The sequence below is a fragment of the Syngnathus floridae genome, chromosome 12 (assembly GCF_059516105.1).
Source record: "Syngnathus floridae isolate MCC-2025c chromosome 12, RoL_Sflo_1.0, whole genome shotgun sequence".
Taxonomy (NCBI): domain Eukaryota; kingdom Metazoa; phylum Chordata; class Actinopteri; order Syngnathiformes; family Syngnathidae; genus Syngnathus; species Syngnathus floridae.
In genome coordinates, this window is record NC_142424.1 from 6,733,325 (window position 1) to 6,751,403 (window position 18,079).

General features: G+C 40.4%; 3 protein-coding genes across 5 annotated transcripts in view; 1 reads left to right on the forward strand and 2 right to left on the reverse strand.

The window, feature by feature from the left end:
- klf4 (Kruppel like factor 4) overlaps window positions 1–9,284 on the reverse strand; it is a 49,640-nt gene extending 40,356 nt beyond the window's left edge. For both annotated transcript variants that reach the window (XM_088391093.1, XM_088391092.1), the window contains exons 1-2: window positions 9,110–9,284; window positions 8,971–9,042 (exon numbers count right to left, since the gene is read on the reverse strand). The gene's annotated coding sequence lies outside the window, so the exon portion shown is untranslated. The remainder of the gene's footprint in view (window positions 1–8,970; window positions 9,043–9,109) is intronic.
- Window positions 4,688–11,626, forward strand: LOC148389864 (uncharacterized). 2 transcript variants are annotated; one of them, XM_088391096.1, is made up of 6 exons: window positions 4,688–4,825; window positions 7,513–7,667; window positions 9,535–9,564; window positions 9,924–10,066; window positions 11,048–11,104; window positions 11,177–11,626. In XM_088391096.1, the coding sequence occupies exons 1-6, from the start codon at window positions 4,731–4,733 to the stop codon at window positions 11,189–11,191; spliced, it is 495 nt and encodes a 164-aa protein (XP_088247222.1). In that variant the 5' UTR covers window positions 4,688–4,730; the 3' UTR covers window positions 11,192–11,626. The 2 variants fall into 2 exon arrangements, with proteins under 2 accessions (XP_088247222.1, XP_088247224.1); XM_088391098.1 differs by lacking the exon at window positions 4,688–4,825 and adding an exon at window positions 7,031–7,185.
- A 416-nt stretch (window positions 11,627–12,042) lies between these two features.
- nop14 (NOP14 nucleolar protein homolog (yeast)) lies at window positions 12,043–17,865 on the reverse strand. The gene is made up of 19 exons (XM_088391073.1): window positions 17,715–17,865; window positions 17,076–17,258; window positions 16,803–16,937; window positions 16,585–16,726; window positions 16,174–16,322; window positions 15,963–16,100; window positions 15,526–15,648; window positions 15,257–15,388; window positions 14,858–15,179; window positions 14,554–14,684; window positions 14,411–14,496; window positions 14,198–14,333; window positions 13,872–13,973; window positions 13,603–13,759; window positions 13,369–13,528; window positions 13,134–13,281; window positions 12,782–12,900; window positions 12,549–12,704; window positions 12,043–12,471 (listed from the first exon to the last, which is right to left on the reverse strand). The coding sequence occupies exons 2-19, from the start codon at window positions 17,256–17,258 to the stop codon at window positions 12,375–12,377; spliced, it is 2,616 nt and encodes an 871-aa protein (XP_088247199.1). The 5' UTR covers window positions 17,715–17,865; the 3' UTR covers window positions 12,043–12,374.
- Between the last annotated feature and the right edge of the window lie 214 nt (window positions 17,866–18,079).

The window sequence follows — 18,079 nt, forward strand, 5'->3', positions numbered from 1 at the left end:
CGGCCAGTAAAAGCTACCGAATAAAGGTCTTGGCTAAAGTTTACGTCAGAAATGCGCTAATAGTCCACCAGTAGAAAATAATTCTTTGAGGTTTCTTTTCCGGCTGCTCCACTGCAACACCAGGAATGACAGAAACTTTGCAAAAACAGCAGTTTTCGCTATACAAATCTTAATTACCCACAAGCAATCACGATAGTGGAAAAAAATCTAAACCACCACCCAAAAATAGATTTTTTTATGAGATTAAATGTTGAAATCCCATCATGTCATAAAATGGATAATGTGGCAAAACCAGCTCTGTGTTTCATTGGGTGGCTTTATTGACACTAAGGCTTAAAGTCGTCATTGTGGTCAAGCTTTGCAGCTTTGACGCAACATCGTGGCAGCTATTCATGTTCAAAGCTAAACAACATAAAAGCAATTAGCTTCTTGAAAGACTTAAGCGTGCCTTTCATTGTTCCAGATCACTGTGAAGAGTTTTAGGATGGCTCGAAATGCAAAACAAGCATGCTTTTTTTTCAACCCCATCTTTCGTGAGGAGTCTTTTCCTGCCGCCTGCTGTCTCTGATCTTTTTCTGGAATCACATGTAATGATTGTGGCTGACTTTGAAATGTGCAAACACGCTCTCCGGGAATTCTACTGCACGACTTTTAGTCTTCGGAAACGCAATGGCTCTTCAACACTGGAAGCTAGCACAATAGCTTTAGAGCTGGAGAGTACATAGCCACCAAAACATTGCACTTTTATATTCCGCAGTATGTTTGTTGAATCAACGAAATATCCCACCCCACCCTACAAAAAAATCTGATAATAGTTGTGTCTGTCAAACCAATTAAAAGCAGTGGCATGCAGTCAAGGTCTTGGCTGCACAGCTTTCAGACATTTGTGCTGCTTTCTTTTTGTTGTTTTTTTTTGGTCCAATCAGATTTCTATGGATTGGATAAAAGGATGAAGACTCAGAAGACAGAAATTAGAGTTCCATGCTTGTCCTTGAACGAAACGAGGCTTTGATTGAAGTACTTGTGTCCGAATTTAACATTCAAGCGCTCCTCAAAGCGCCCAGCGGTCCCACTGGCAAGAACCACAATGGATTTCACAGGAGCATCCCTCTTGGGGCAGCCATAGTGGTGCGCACACTTGGATGCTGTCCCCCTCTCTGTCATTTACTCCGACGTCACACAAAGCGGCGGGCGAGATGGTTTGCAGCTGGCCCGCGTGGTGTCGTGCAGATATGTATCCACGCTAGCCACCTTGGTTTACGTCCAACGTGTAATTGGAATAATTGCAAGGGCCCGAGCGCTTACTTACGGTACTTACATCCATGCGGGAATATGTCTGTCATAATTGGCTGTAATGAAACTTGCATATTTTCAGTGTTAGCGCGAGCGGTGTTGGGTTCCCGGACACCCACTTTGATTTGGAGTTGCGTAAGGAATGTGTATTGATTTGAAACGCCCCGACCCTGACAGAATAGTCCAACTTCACCTGAACATCCCTTTTCTTCCCTCTGCAGAGGCGTTTATTTAACTAATTGGAACAGAATAATAACCTAGAACAGAGGTTCTCAAACTTTTTGGCTCCAGGGACCAAGGTTGTTATAATTAATGGAAATTAATAAAATAACTACAACTAAAATAGAAAAAAATCAATCTGTTCACAAAAACAGATGAAATTACATTGTATGTTTATGAAACTAAATCTATAACTGTAGTAAAACGTTTTCATATCTGTTTAAATGTTTTTAATTTTGGTATTATTGTAAAATGAGGTTGTAATTTACTCTGTCACCTTTTTAAACTAATACTAACCCTTTTTAAAATCCTGCACTCTACAAATCTTCCAATATATCTTCTTCTGTGTTTTTGGTCACGACAGTAGTACTTGGCGAGCCAAGTAATTTTTTTTGTAAGTGGTTCTTTGTGTAAAACTTGAGAACCACTGTATTAGACAGAAGAGCAACGCAAAATTACGAGAAAGGAATTTCCGTCCTTGCATTTATACGTTATATTTATAAACCCTTAGACAGTGATTTCCATCACACTCGGTTTACTCGCATCTTTATCCTCCATTCTGTCTACTTCTCAACTTTAATATTAGCTTTAAAGTGGCAAGGAAAGCGTGGCGCAAGTCCCACCGGTCCGCAAATGTACCCCGAAGATGCTGACTGCTGATATTTGTGTTTGCTTAAACTTTCAACTCACAGTCAAACAACGGTAATTTGGGGTTTTTGCGGCGCGATGTTTGGCCGTGGCAGCTGCCGAGTGGAAAAACCTGTTTGCAAAACACACACAAGCAAGCGCCGCGACGCGTCTTATTTGCTTGTCTGATTGACGGCTGAGAGACGGCTGCTATTTGTTCTGTGTCCTGCGCATTTGTTACGGAAAAAAAAAAAGTGGCCTTGCACGTTTGGGGTGAATGCAGCAAAGAGTCCGTTCCCACTAGCGTCTCAAAATAGTCACTGAGGGCTTTTCAATTATCCGGCCGCGCTGTAAGAAGGGGCCCAATCATAAAACCAGACTGTTTACCTCCTCTCTAAATCTTGCGCCGCCTTGATTGAGGGGGCTGAGAAGAAGGCGGCCTGGGATACAAAGCACAAGGTCGGGATGGGTGGGAGTTGGGAGATAATGCACAAGTGCACCGTGTGTGACCCCCCTCTGAACGCAGGAGACAGGAAGTGAAAACCAGCGGGGTCAGGGAAGAGGCAACTGTTAGCTTAGCACACGAATGTTCTGGAACATACAGTTGACTCAATTGATGGAAAATATCTAGAAAAATCTGCCTCTTAAGTCACACATAACGTCTGCCCACTGTGCATGGCTTTAGAAGTTAATTCAGCAGAAGAAATGGGTGGTCGTCACCTGCTATCAAAGTTTGACCTTGTCACTTAAAGTTTTTTTTTTCAATTTATTAAATTTGGTGCAATTTCTTGTGACTTGTAAATTAAAATTCGCATTTGCATTTGTTTGAGCTTGTAAAAACAAAGATTCTGATTTTGTGATTTGAGTCTATGTTTTGTGCTCGTAGCCATAGCATAGATATTTTCCTGCCGTGACAATTAAACGTGTTATGCTAGAAAATGACAGAAGGTTAACTAAGGTAACTGTTTATTCGCCGCATGAATCAAACGAATACTTTCACAGTATAATGACACTCCCTCAACAACTCATTACTTTCATACTTGTTGGGACGTCATTCTTTTAACCACAGCTTCTTTCACCGATTGAGACATCACATTGGAACGCAAACAGTACTAAATATTCCAGAAAGGTGCTGTATCTTTTAAAATGGGATTATTTCGGCATAAATCATTAATAATCATTCAAAGGTAAATTTAGCTGATGTTTAATTGAGCAGGTCAACCCTGGCGTAGGACCCCCGTCTGATGTGTTTCCCCCGCCCGGAGTCTCAGAGGATTATGTAGATTTTTTTTAATCAATATTTCAGCGTTTATATTAACATTAGCAACCTTCAATGCCGCCGTGCTCAACTGCAAAGGTCATGTGATGTTTCCTGAGGACACCATAGGAATACACGATGTAATATTGATTTTGATTGGTTGTTAATCATCATAGGAAAGTCTTTGTTTACTGATGTTCAAATTAAATGTGTTCATTTTCATTTGAAGGTGCCACTTGGCCTCCTAAGTATTTATGTCCCAACTCCAGCCTAAACCTTAAATTGAACCCGAACACCTAATCCAACTTAAAACCATGTTTTCTCACAGGTTCTAGAGAAGAAGAACTCCTCCTCGGCATGACTCAGTTGCTTGAAATTCAAGCGTTGTTGTTGCTCTCACAACATTCGACTAGCTTTTCCCTATTTTGTGCTCGTGATGAGAGCGTGTACTTGGTGCACTCTGGGCCTGGAACACTTCCACCGCTTGCAAGGATGCAAAGTGAGCAGATTTCTCACATGCGTAAAGAACGGAGCCAAACGAATAACATTTGTCAGATGAAGCACCTGCCGGTTGGGATTTTGGCTTTTGGGAATGCGGGGGATGAGCGCAGCGTTTAACCCTTGGAGACCAACTTGCGTTCATTTTTTTTTCTTTAACGTTACGTTGATTGACAGCCAGATTACATCCACCTGTGTCAACTGCCTGGTGTTGTTAAACACACGCAATATGGATATCAAAAAACGATTGTTAGTTAGCGTCCTACGTTACGCAATACCACCTAGCCCCCGTGCCAAAATTCAGAAAGTTTTTTCCACACATGTTTCCCTGCCATGTCACATCAAATGAAAAATAGTTTGTTTTTTCTTTGGGTTTCGTACAGTGCTTGTTTCAAGATTTTTATTTGTCAATTGGGAATTTGAGTTTAACCTTACTGTGAAACTGACTTGGTTTTTTTAAGGTGATACTTGGTGCACTTCAAACTTCAAGAACCACATTAGTGCACACTGAATGACATGCAGCTCATTGATGAACGTGCAGCACGTTGACTAAGTGCTGACTCACAGCTTAAAGCATTATGACCGTTCATGGAACCACCACGCACGCATGCCAACACTCGGGTCACCATAGCGACGCATACACACCGGATGGAAGTGTAACACTTTAAGGTGTGTTCAAAGTCTTTCATTCCTGCAGAGCAACCCTTTGAACCGTGACGTGACGCCAGTTCGACAATGTCAGCAAGATAAGGGAATTCCCTCCCGAGGGCGCCCCCACCCCCTGCAGTCGCTACGGTAACCGGCAGACAAACAGCAGGCTCGAGTGTGAATCGGCATGCCAGAGGACTCCCAGGAAGTCCTTAGGGTTCCCTGGAGCGCTTCTTCTACTTGTTGTTGGTGTTGCTATAGTAGTGGCGGGCGGACGTACAGGTGAGAGCAGGTTCCTTCTTACAACATGACAGGGATATAAATAGAGACGGCAGCTTTGATTCGCACGCCTTAGTGAGATCACAGCTGTGTAACTATTTTTTTCCATAACACAAATCATTACTGTCTGCCGTGTTTGCATTGTCAACTACTGCAGAGCAACATAGCAACTGCTAATTGGCAAAGTGAACAGGGCTGTTTTTACATTTTAAAGTTTTTTTGCTTACGATTTTAGAATCTATTTTACTCAAATAAAAAAAATCAGAAGGCTGGTAACTCATATCACAAGGCATCAATGTCATACATTTACAATATTTCTACCCCCTTATTTAATGTACCGCATATTTGCCTTTGTTATTATTTAATCAAATTTACTATTGAACATATGATATTTATTTAGTGAAAAATGTGTCTTGTCAATTTAGCAATACAAAAAGCACACATTAAATTACCAAATATACCCAAGAATATTTCTTTAAATTGTATCATTTCAATATAAATAATAAATATAATAATTAATATCACATTTCCTTTTTATTTGATAAAAACTATTTGTATAAATGTTGTATAAAACTTTCTGATTTCAATGTAGTATATTTTTGTTTGTCCTCATTTATTTTAAATCTAAAATTTACTTTTTATCATTAGCTTATTTATATTTTTTTATTAAGTATGTTTTCCATTCAGTAGTTTCTTAGCCAACCAGCTTTTTACCTAATTCTTTAGCTGGTCAGTCATTACCTTGCTTGGCCTCCTAAACCTTCAGCTAGATAGCTAACATATGCAATCGAATGTTCGAATAAATTGTTTTCCATTTTCTGTTTGTTTCTTCTTTTTTGTTTCCATTTTATGTTCATTTTTCTCTTGAAGACTAACCAACAAAAGAGCAAAAACACAGACGTGAAGACTGAAATCAGGAAAAACAAACACATGTTGACGTCATGGTGGTTACGTTCTCTTCTTTGATGGAATGAAGTGAATTTGAAGCCTTTTGGCTAACATCAAAAGAACGTGTGGCGTGCTGGCATCCCGCAGACATTTTTCTGCGTCCTTCCTGACCCTTGAAGACTGCACAATCATATGTGTGTGTCTGCGTGCGTGTATGTGTCGAGAGTGCACATGGTTTAGTCATGGCCGCCAGGGAGCCGTGAAGCGTGCAGTCGCTAGCTGCAAACACAAAGCAGCGCCATCTGCACGCCTGGAGCACCTCCAACATCAACAACACGCACGCGCACGCACACAACACACACTCTCCTAAGGTTGTATGTAGCGCCTCATCTGGTCACCTCAATGATGACGTTTGGGGCCCAGAGCACATGTGTACATTGTTCTCAGACTTTTTCATGACATTACATTTAGACGTGACTAAAACTGTGTAATGAAGAGAAATAAAATTAAATTAAGTATGCATGAGAGAGAGCGGGAGAGAGCGAGAGAGTTGCAAAAATAGAAAAGAACAGAATAAGACAATTAGAAAGTGTAGGTAAAAAATAGAAATAAGGGGAAGTGAAAATGGCAAATAAAAATAAAAACTGAAATGGAACAAATAAGTTGCCAGGAAGATACGGCACAAATATAAAAAGAGGAAAATAACAAAGAAACTAAAAGTAAGGAACCAGAGCAATTATGATTGCAAAGGCATTCAGAAAAAAATGAGTGGGGCAGAACGACAAGGTGAGTGTTTGAAAGTGTAAAGTGAGTTTAAAAAATATTTTGTATGGTATTACCGTTATTTTCAGACCATACAATGTATCTATCATTAACACTTGACAGTATGTGTCGTATATGCTGTCCAATATATAAAATACTGATGAGAATAAGTATTAGCTCTACTAGCGTGTTAGTTGTTATTGAAGGTGTCTGTCTGTTTGATGTGCTCTGACTCCACCAAGTGGCCATTAGAAGTATTACACGTCCCACCATCATATCCGAAAGACATTGGTACAGTATTTCATTTGAAACGTAAGGACATTTTGCTTTCTTTCATTTTTAATTTTAGTGAAGTTTTCATGATTGTCTGTTCAAACTATGATATTTAAAAACGGGATAACGATATTATTCAACATACACTCTCAGCTACTAATATGTTTTGATAACAGTATTTTAATTCCAAATCAATAAGGCTGGCCCCCTCGATGTCTGCTGCCTCTCTGCGCCTGTGCGACGCACGAATGTGCTGCGTGTGCGCGCGTGAAGCATCTAACCAACGAGGCGTGTCTTTATGCGTGTAAAATCTGCACACACGGGCGCGCACGCACAAAGACACGGACGCGCACACACTCGGCCGAGTGACTATTGGAGTGAGCGAACAGGTTTTTCGGGGGATATACAACCCGGAACCGAGAGAGGACCTTAACGCACAAGTGGGTGATTCGTGACACCGAAATCGCTAAACATTTATTATTGTTGTTTTAAAATATAGTTGGTTATTTTTAGTATATCACATTTCTTATTTTTTTGCGTCTACTACGTATATTAAGTATAAACGTAATTTTAAAGAGAGGAAAAAAAGGGGGGTTCCCTGTTCACGATTCTACAGGTGGCAAGGGTCTACATCCGCGGTAAAAAAAAAAAAAAAAGTAGGGCGTCGTCTTAGTGTTTGACAGGCTGCGATCGGCACGCATCTTGTGCAAGTGACATCCTAGCAGCGGTGGTTAAGCATTATTTTTTCCTTTCACTCTTTTTTGCAGTTATAAATACAGAAAGTGCTTGGCGAGGACAAAAATGGATGCGTTGATGAAAGGATTGAACAAAGCCAAGGAAGGGGTGCAGGTGGCGGCGACGAAGACCAAGCAGGGAGTAAGTGGCGCGGCTGAGATGACCAAAGATGGGGTCCTGTACGTCGGTGGGTTCCAACTTCATCATTGATTAGCTCATTAATGTTATCATTGATATTCATCGCCGTTTAGTTGCACAGATCGGGATCACGTGTCGCTTTGAAATCCCCAGGTGTTCCCCCATTCAACCTTGAAAAGCTAAAATTTTTTGATCATTTTATTTAATTTTAATAACTGCTATTTTTCATTGGTTGTAGTGTCCATGATGGTAGTCTTCTAATACGTTTCAATTTTGATACTATATATGGAAATTATTTTCAAATATTATTGTTAAATAAATTCTTGGACACTTTGCCTCCTTTTAACCTTGACGACCTGACCCAAAAGTGCCAGTAAATTTGACGTTAACTATTTCTTATTATTAGTATTACCAGCCTGGAATTACACTTCCATACAAAAATAATGAATTTTTAAAAAAAACATAATTTTAAGTTCTCTTTAAATAATTTTCATTATTTACAAATTAGTTTTATGAAAATATTGCTCAGTAGTTGCATCAATGTAAATAATAAAACCACTATAACTATCCTTTTTTTAGTGTTTGTGCTTTCATAGTGGAATAGCACTTATTTTTATGTTGTGTACTTTAAAAAAATATTTTAATTGGTGTATATTTTCAATTCCCTAATCATATGAATGTGTTTCGCTGTTATATACGTACATACTTCATAAATATATTAGTTTACATTTATATTTACAACTCATAGTAGTATTGTAATAAAATAATCAATTTATTTGCAACATCATTGCATACCCAGCAATCAACGTGTCTCAAGATGTCTCAGAATGTCTTTAGATGTCTTGGACATAATGTCTTATTGTGTCTTATGTCCTAACCACTCAGTTAAATATAACATTATCATTTTTGTCAGACCTACACAAAATTGTATGTAACATGACCACAATGTGTTATCAACACACACACGTCACATTATGTATTATAACAATTGAAATACATCATTTAAATGAAGTGTACTTTTTTTAAATAGAGTTTATACAGCCCCCTAAAATAAATTAACATCAATAATAACACTTCATAATAGCTTACTGAGTACTTGCCGTCGTATGCGCTAGCGTAGCGGTTAGCCACTCGCAATTATCGTTAGCGTGATGCTAATCACCAATTAGCATCCACTTCTACTCATTTAGTCACAGTAAAACATGATACAACAAAACAAGAGTGTTCAACACGTCTAGAACTCCGACTGGTTTTAACCAAAGACTTTAGCAAGACATAGTTAAGCGAAAACAGGTTATTATAGTGGATTAGCATCGAGACCTAGCCTCTTAGCAAGAAGACGACTTCCTTACCTGAGTTCAACTTGAGGGCTCATTTGATGGAGAACAGCTCCAAACGTCGATATACGCGTACACTTCGTTGTCCTAACAAGCAAGCAACTTATTAGATATTGATATGAGTGAGTTAATCGTTATTTTATGTGATTTTCACCTGAGGTTGCTTGCTCTCGAGACGTGTCACTTCGACCAAGTATTGGAATATGTGCCACCACGTGGCGTAACGAGGTATTACCTGTCAGTGGCATACACAGATTTTCCAACCATACGTTTTTTGTCTGATTTGATTTATAAATAATTTTAATTTTAACACTCGAATAATATAATTCAATGTCCAAGACAAAAATCTGTTTTGGGGAGCGCCCCATCATCTATTAAGAAAGGGGTGGTGTCTTCAAACATGTACCAAAATGTCTTGAGATGTTTGAAGACATCTTAAGACATCTTGAAACATGGTGATGACTGGGTATGGACCTACATATCATTAATTCATTATTAAATATCATTTATTATTAAATATAATGAATAATTATTGTTTCATTAGATTTCACCTGTCATTATTTTCTCTTCTACTTTCAGGCACCAAAACAGTGGATGGAGTCACAACAGGTATCGAGCAATCTATCTGACACAAAACGTTATACAAATTCGCTTGAGGGTGAGCCGCGATGGGCTATATTTCCATGCACGGACCCCTTGGGAGGGGAAAATGTGGTTGTCACAAACAAGCATTGGCACCCATGGTGACCTCCTGTGAGGCATCCCGGGAGCTCAACGGTTCAATAGGGTAATGCAAAGAACGCCTTTGCCACGTAAATGAAAGGTGAAGCAGAACAAGACCGGCTGGATATGCAAAGGCACAAATTGCACAATGACTACAGACAGTAGAGGGTGTGGTCGTGTAATCTTCGAGTGAAAGCCATACAACAATCAAGTGTCTGATGGCCCCTTTTCATGTTTTTCAACAGTCGCAGGTAAAACTGTGGAGGGGGTGAGTCAGGTGGGCGGAGCAATGATGACCGGGATGAGCAACGTGGCCCAGAAAACGGTGGGGGGGGCAGGCAACATCGTCACCGCCACTGGATTGGTCAAGAAGGATCCTGCCAAACCGGTGAGAGCAATTACTTGAATATAGAACGCCCCGTAACGTGATAGCACTGACCTCGGGCCAAGGCCAAAGTTCTGGTGAAATGCTGAAGATCCTATAAAATTAGAAGTGTGGGGAGATTGAAAGAAAAGTTTAAATTCTAGGAAACCCAACTCCTCTGAGCATGCCTTCATGTAACAATCTGCTTTGTGGACTATGGCACAGAAAAAGAACTTTCCCCAATTCTGTCTTCATAAAAGGAGGATTAACAAATCCCGTTGACTCATCCTCCTCCTCCATTTCATGCACGTCCACTCAAAATGGCCGTGCGACCTTGAGCCATTTGTCATCACCATGTCTTTTTCCTCGTTGTTTGCTTTGTCGTGTTGCTCCTCAGTCAGGAGGAAGATTTATCCCCTTCTAATAAATCATTAGCATCATTGACAATTTACACTTGATGTTACATGTCGAACATATCTGGAGATGACAGCGTCTCCTCAATGAGTCACAATGCATCACCATCAAGTGAGAAGATTCCCGGGAAATGACAAGAAACAAGTCCTTTTCTCCTTGCAAATGTCCTTTAACGCTATTACACACGCACAGACGCGGCGTGTAATCAGGCTAACTACCCCGAGGGATGCGACACACCACCTGGAATGTGAGCCCGCTTCTTGTGACGAGATCAACTGAAGCGCCAGATGGACCGACTGACAGTCGGAGCGTCATACTTCAGATGCCGTGGCCGTTTATCAGTGAAGATCCCATTAGAAAGTGACATCGTGTTGACAGGCGACTAACAATGCAGAGGATCGATATGAAATGCTTGGCAGCGGTAATCAATCACAGGATGAATGTCTTCCAAGTTTGGTTGGAACAGATCATTATCCAAGAAAATATCAAAGATAACCCAAAGTCAGTGGCCAGTTGTCATTTTTTGCCAAAGTCGGGCTTTAGTCAAGTTCAGAAGTTTTCATTAAACTCTGTTTAATGTCTGTGTTCCAGGACAATGACAACATGGCCGAGTCACCGGTGGATACCGACACCACTGACGCCACAGAGGTGAGCAGCTAATAAAATGCAAACAAACTCTTCCAGTGGATGCAAACAATGACGCTCGGTCTCGTCTCACAGGATGACACGGACTGAACATGTTTTGAGACGGCCGATTTGAACATTCCATGTCTCTCTGCCAAGTCCCGTCGTGCCTCGTCTTCGTCCTCTATGATGTCCGTATGTATCAAATTGCTGTATTGAATGATGTTAGGTTGTGTGCGTTTGTATTGTGTCTTATGCACATCAGCAAATTGACCTCAGGTGTCTTGTTTGTGACAATGATATTTTTAATTTATCACTGTGTGTGAATTTGCGCATATTTTTTAGTGGAACATGGAACTAGGCCACAATTAACCACCTAAGTGTCTCTATATGAACAATGACCATGATGATATTCTCTATTTTTTTGGTATGGCGTCTGTTTGAGTATCCATGTTGTATTTTCATCACCAAACTGAAAAGTATGTACCTGTATGTGTGTATGATGTCATATTGGGATTTAATGTGGAATAAAGCATATCTAAGAAATTTCTGTGAAACTGATTCTTTTTTCCTAAACTGACCATCACAAAATAACTAACGTAACATGAAATAATTATTCAATTAATCATAAAATATTATAAAAGTACATAATTGTTTTTGTATCGATTGGGGGCAAAAAAAGAGAGAACATTAATTTTTGTATTGAATCTATAACTGTCCTATATTCCTTTTCCATAAATAGACTATTAAAATGTTTAAGAAAACTTTTATTTTTGTCACCCACTATATTTGTGCTATTGAAAAAGGTTGCTTTTAGGAAATATTTTTAAATTAGCGTAATTTATACTTTTTAAAATTGTTGCATTTTTCATATGCATTATGAAAAAAAATGTTAAATGGATTAAAATATAAATTTTCATGTGTGGCATTTCTTTTTTTTTTTCAAGAGATGAGACGAAGGGTTTGCTGAGATGCGTTAATTACGGCATCGTTTTTAATTTACATGTTGGTAGCTATTATGCATCATACATTAGGCATATCTATGTCTATTACAAATTTGAACCGACATAGTACTCACCGACTTCTTCCTGCAAATTGCATGTCTGACTATATTTGCAATGTCAAAAGTATATACATTTGTATGTTGTTCTTAAAAAGGCATTTGCTAATCAAATTTAGCGATGTGTATTGTAACCTGCCTACTGTGTCGTGCACATGCCAAATTGACATCAAAAGTGAAGTCATAAAAAAGGGAAAAAAAAAGTACAGAACCGTCCATGTGAGTCAGGAGGGCTCATTTCCTCTTCTTCCTCTTGAGGGCCTTCCATTCTCCCTCCTGCGTGGCCAAGCTGCCGAAAAGCTCCTTTACCTTCCTCTTCCGTTCCGCGTCCCTGTGGGTAACATCGAGCAGGTTGAGCGTTAGCAGCGTCCTCGAGCTCCCGGAAATTCGCCTGACAATGACGCATACCTTGTCATGACTTCATTGAGTTTCTCATGGGCCAGGAAGCGAGTGTCTTTCCTGATTTCCCTCAGCGCTCCCTTGAACTCTTTCTTATACTTGTGCTGCAGTCTGTGATGCTCTTTCTGCTCCCTGGTCGTGCCACGCTTCTTCCCGTAATCCAACCTGCAGGAAAAAACACATAGCTCTGACCAAAGTCGTACACATGCTCCTTATGACGACTGCTTTTTATGTCCACGTACACTTGCACGATCTTGGGTGTAAACAATTTCAGAGGGACAGGCTTCTTCTTATCGAATACCAGATGACTGCGAGCTTGCGGAGCACCGCCGAGGTCCTCCAGAACCGACGCTTGAAGATCCTGCAGCACAATTTAAGGACACAAAGCTACACATGAAAACCCATTTGGTTAAATCAGTATATGAATAGTTGAGTGGTTAAACATTTCACCCATAATATTTCTGGCATAATTTTAAAATTACGCTACTTATTTCTGAATATTTCCAAGCATGATAATATTTAGGTTATTATTAAAATGGCAAGGTAATTACTCAAATTCTGTCCAAACATACAAGACAATACATGACAACCTACTGTTAAAGACTCTGGTAAAAAGTTGGAGGAGAGGTGTTGCGAGAGCAGCGCTGTGATTGGCTGAAAAATATGTGTGAAGGACGGCAGGTCCTTGTAGAGCACACAGCATCTCTTCACCAACTCCAAGCACGTGTACAAGCATGTCAACCTTTCAATAACAACAGCAAAGTGATGTTTTCGTAACATTCCACAGTCATACATGTGTCGAGTAATATTAAAAAAAAATATGAGCTACCTGTAGTGATCTGCGTCCACATCATTCTTTAACGTGACGTGCCGAGTGGCAGACAGCGGCAGGCTTTTCCTACTCCAGCTCTTCCAGGATTCTGGGTCCGACAACACCAGCAGATTGCTGTGTTTCCCCGTGCTTCGAAAAGATGGAATTACCTTGTAACCTGCAACATCAAGATCAACATCAAGTTTGTTGGCAGTCACCATGAGACGGCTTGAAAGATGAAACGGTGTCAACCTGCGGAGGAGCTCTTGTCCCGCACAGCTAGGTGCAACGTTCCGGATAGGAAGTTAATGAGCTCAGGCAGGAAGCGCTTGGAAAAAGAGACGTACTCCACTGCTAGACAGCACAATACTAAACCTGACGTCACGTCCTCTAAGGACTTCACCGAGCACTGCGAACACAGAATTTGGAGCCTTTTAAAATACAGCTATAGATATTAAAATATAGACGTTTTTGAAATCAGCAATAAAAATTAATCGTAGTGATGTAGTGTGACTACGTACCTTGGTGAGAGCTTGGCCAATGTAAAGCAGCGCTGGTGTGGTGACGGGATGTCGGAAGTCAGACGTAGGAAACAGCAACGCTGTCACCTTCAGGTGAATTAGCTAAAAGTACAGAAAAAAAACCATGAAGTGACACCAACAGAAAAAACAAAGCTATTTCACTCCATTGTATGATTTTTTTAAGTGACAATAACATATTTAGTATTCCCACAGCGCAACGCAATTTCTATTTAATGTTTAATTCTATTTTAGATTAAATTTAAGGCCAACTGCACAATGTCCCATGTTGGCCAAAGTTTGTACTGCACATAAATAATTAATAATACCATGTCTAGTGTTGGGAAGGGAGATTTCCCTTTGAGTTCGAGCGCTTCCTCCATGCTGTGAGCGGCATCTCCAATGATGGTCTGCATGGATCTACAGGCTGCTTCTGGAAACATCTGACACAAGCTGTACACCTCTCTACACAGACGATAAAACAAGCAATACTTAATTGATTGAATACAGGATTTCAATTTGCAGGCTAACAATCAACTCACGGGATTAGCTTGTCAACAGTGGTGAGTTCAGGCGGACTCCGACAAGCCAGTTTTCCAAGGTACTCCAACAGAAAACCCAGCAGGTTCTGGCGCACAGATATTATGAATACACGATATAACGCAAAATGAATGCACAATTGTACCTGCAGTTTGAGTTTATTCCCCTCAGCCACACTGGGGTGGTTGCACTTCTGAGTTCGGGCTACGATGAGGCGCTGGTTGTCAGGTGTGTGACCGCGAAGCAGCTTTTGGAGAGCTTGGAAGCTTTCTGGAACTGTAATGATAAAAAAATTCAAGCTTCTATACATTTAAATCATAAATATGCTAGCATTATTCAGGCTATTACAGTGCTAGTGCTAATGGTTGCTAATGAGGCATTTAAAAAAAGCAGCTAACAGACAGCGAATGCAACTCAATGCTAACAAAGCAATCGAAGAGTTTTGTTACCAGCGAATGTGTACGGAAGTTCCACTTTGGCTGCTTCCTGCTGGGCCTTTCTGTCCTCTTCGCTCATCTTCGGTTTGATCTCCACACCTTCCTCCTCTTCCTCACTTTCTAACGACTCCAAGTCGGAATGACCATTGTCTTCCTCCTCCCCCTCCTCATCCTCTTCCTCATCTTCTTCTTCCTCATTGTCGCTACCATGCCCCTCTTCTTCATCTCCCTCATTGCTGCCACCATCACCTTCCTCTTCTTCCTCCTCAGATTTTTCCTCTTCACCTTGTTCTCCATCTTCAGCTGGCTTCTCGTCAAGGTTCCATTTACCATCCTTTACAATAAAGTAAACACGTATAACATACATATTTCCAGTATACTGTCGAGTTCATGTACAGTATCTCGTTTCACCTGATAGGCTAAGGTTTTCTTGTCATCTTTGTCCAGGATGAATCCGTCATCGATGTCGTCGGCCGATACGTGATTATGGCTCGGTGCTACTGCCGCCTCGTCGTCACCCATCATCCTCCTCAGTCGATCAGCCTTAGAAAAAAAATCGGAGGGGGTGGGGTCACCACAAATGATATTTTGTTTTTTCCAAATCACTCGACTATTTTTCCATTTTGGTCCATTTCCTACACACGTGTATGCTCGTTACCAATGGCATTTTGCAAACGCACCTCCAGTTTCTGCAGCTTCTCACGCTCCTCCCTCGCGAGTTCCTCGGGGGTCTTCAATTTCTCCGAGGGCTGCGCCTTCATCTCAAAGCCCAGCTCCCTCACCATCTTGTCATACTCCTCCATCTGCGTAAACATAAACGGCCAAGTCGGCTCAGTGAGCATCTGCAGTGATTAGCTCCACAATTATGGTCAATTAACAGATTGAAATTGAAAAAGGCTAAGGAGCACTGTGCTCCAAAGGTTACTCTGGTTGATCATTGGATAATGTCAACTCTGGCAGCGATTTCTATAAGTAAATTGTTGCTTTATGATATTGGTCAGTTTCCTAATTATAATGAGAATTCATTTATAAGATCAGTGTCTTCTCATAAATGAATATAACAATGATGTTTTGATTAAAACATTTAAAATGCTCTTGGTTTTTCTGGTGCTCCCACCTTTGGTTTCTCCTTTGGCGTCTCCTCCTGCTGAGCTTTGGGCCTCTTGTGCACCATGAGCGTCTGGATGCTCTTCCACTCATGGTCCAGCTTCTCCGTCAGCTCATGCGCTTCCTCCTTTAGCACCTGGCGCTCCCTCTGAGCAGAAAAAGGAGGTTGACGATTTTATTTGTCATACTTCATGACTTGCAACGGTGAGAAGGTGGCTCACCTTCTCCTGTTTGGACTTGCGGATGAGCTCCTCAATCAGTTCCTGCCTGGACTTGGCCTTTGGGCCTCCCTCGTCATCTGGGTGCTCCCCGGGGGTCTTCTTCCTTAGAAGGCCCCCACCACCGCCGAAGTGAGAGGCCGTCAGCTCGGCTGAAAATATGCCACAATTCCTAGCCTTTATTCAACCAATTTTATATCTTTTTTTAACTAGTTGCTGTCATCCCTTTTTTTTACATTTCTGCTTCTTGAGTAAATTGAAGTGATTTTAAAATTTGTTATGGGGAAAATAAAAATAAAAAAACTGGATTTTTCTTTCTTTTTTTTTTTTTTTAAGTTCAGTTGGGTGGACTTTAGTGAAACAGATCATAAAATGATTCCTCACATTTGCAGTAACACAAGCATTAGTTCTTACCCGACAAAAGTCCTTTCTCATCCGACTCATCGTCGCTGTTCACCATGTCAGTGAACTTCTCCATTTCGGACAGAGATTGTCCGTAATGAGTCAGCTCCTCCTCCTCGTTAAGGTTGAACATGTTCTTCTTCTCATGGGCGCGCTGAAACACGTCATTTAAAAACCATTCAAGAGACTTCAACACAATCAAATGTTGGTAAAATGGCAACATGGCTCACCTGCCTCTCTATGGCAAACCTCTGCAGGATCTTTTCTTCGGGCGCCATTTTGGTGTCATACTCCCCAATGCGCCTGTCAATGAGTTTGTTGCTCTTGTTTTTCTGCTTGTACTCCTTCAAGAGTGTCTCCTTCCTCTATTGAATGTTAAGAAACATCATCCCATGAGACAGCAGATGGGCAGATGCTAACATCTTTTACAGACTAATCCGGGAACAGATTGTTTGCATTGGAATGATTCTCTTTGGTGTTCAGGTGTTGTCTTTGAGTCTCACCTTGTTGATAGCCTTGGAGCGGGACACTCCAGGGAGGCCGACATCATGCTTGCTTTTCCTCCCCAGAACATCGAATTTCTTGCGATTAATTTTCACCTCAAATGGGTTGTTCTTGATCTCGGTGGAGGTCTTAACTTTGCGAACTTTGTCAGCCACGCTTCGCTTTTTGGCCGTCTTACCCATCTGGAATAGACATTTATTATTAGTATTAAATACAAACCACCATTATTGACTAAATGCTGTGGAGAACGTTTATGTTGGCATTGCTCCAAATTCTAATTTTCCTGTTCATACTTCTCAACTCAATATCTCAACCAAGAACTCTGAATTTAGACATTGAAAAAAAATCTAATGAGTGAGATGTTTTATCATTTCACATTCGAATTCACAATTTATTTCAAAACCATGTCATCTTAGCATTAACACGAAATGCTTACACAAATGTCATATATTTTAAACTCATTATAGTATATGTTTCTGAACCCCACAGAAGTCTAACAGTTAGCAGGATTAGCTTTGGTAGCTAAACTATCATCAGAAACCTCAACACCTCATCACTTGAGAGATTACCGTAAATAGTCAATTCATATAATCCACCACATCGAAAATATTTAATCACAAAATGGAGTAGGCACTTACATTAATGACTAATAAGAACTTTTCATCCACTATCCACGTTGTTTTACTTCATGTTAACTTAAAGAGCACACGAGATGGTGTGAAAGTTCAAAAGACAAAAGAAAGCCAGCAGAAAAAAAGAGCTACCTTCCAGCTTCCCTTTTTGCCTGCAGCGCCACTGTAGCGTTCATAAATAGAATTACATGCCTAATACATCAGAAAGATGAGCAGAAATGTTTTAAATTATGTTACTGATGGAAGGTAGACAATAACAAAAAAAAGTTTCTTCTCTAAAACCTTTTTCTTTGCCGATGTAAATATTAAGACTTTATGAACATGTTTTGTATGGCGAGCAAAGAAATAAGCATTGAAGCAAAATGTCACGC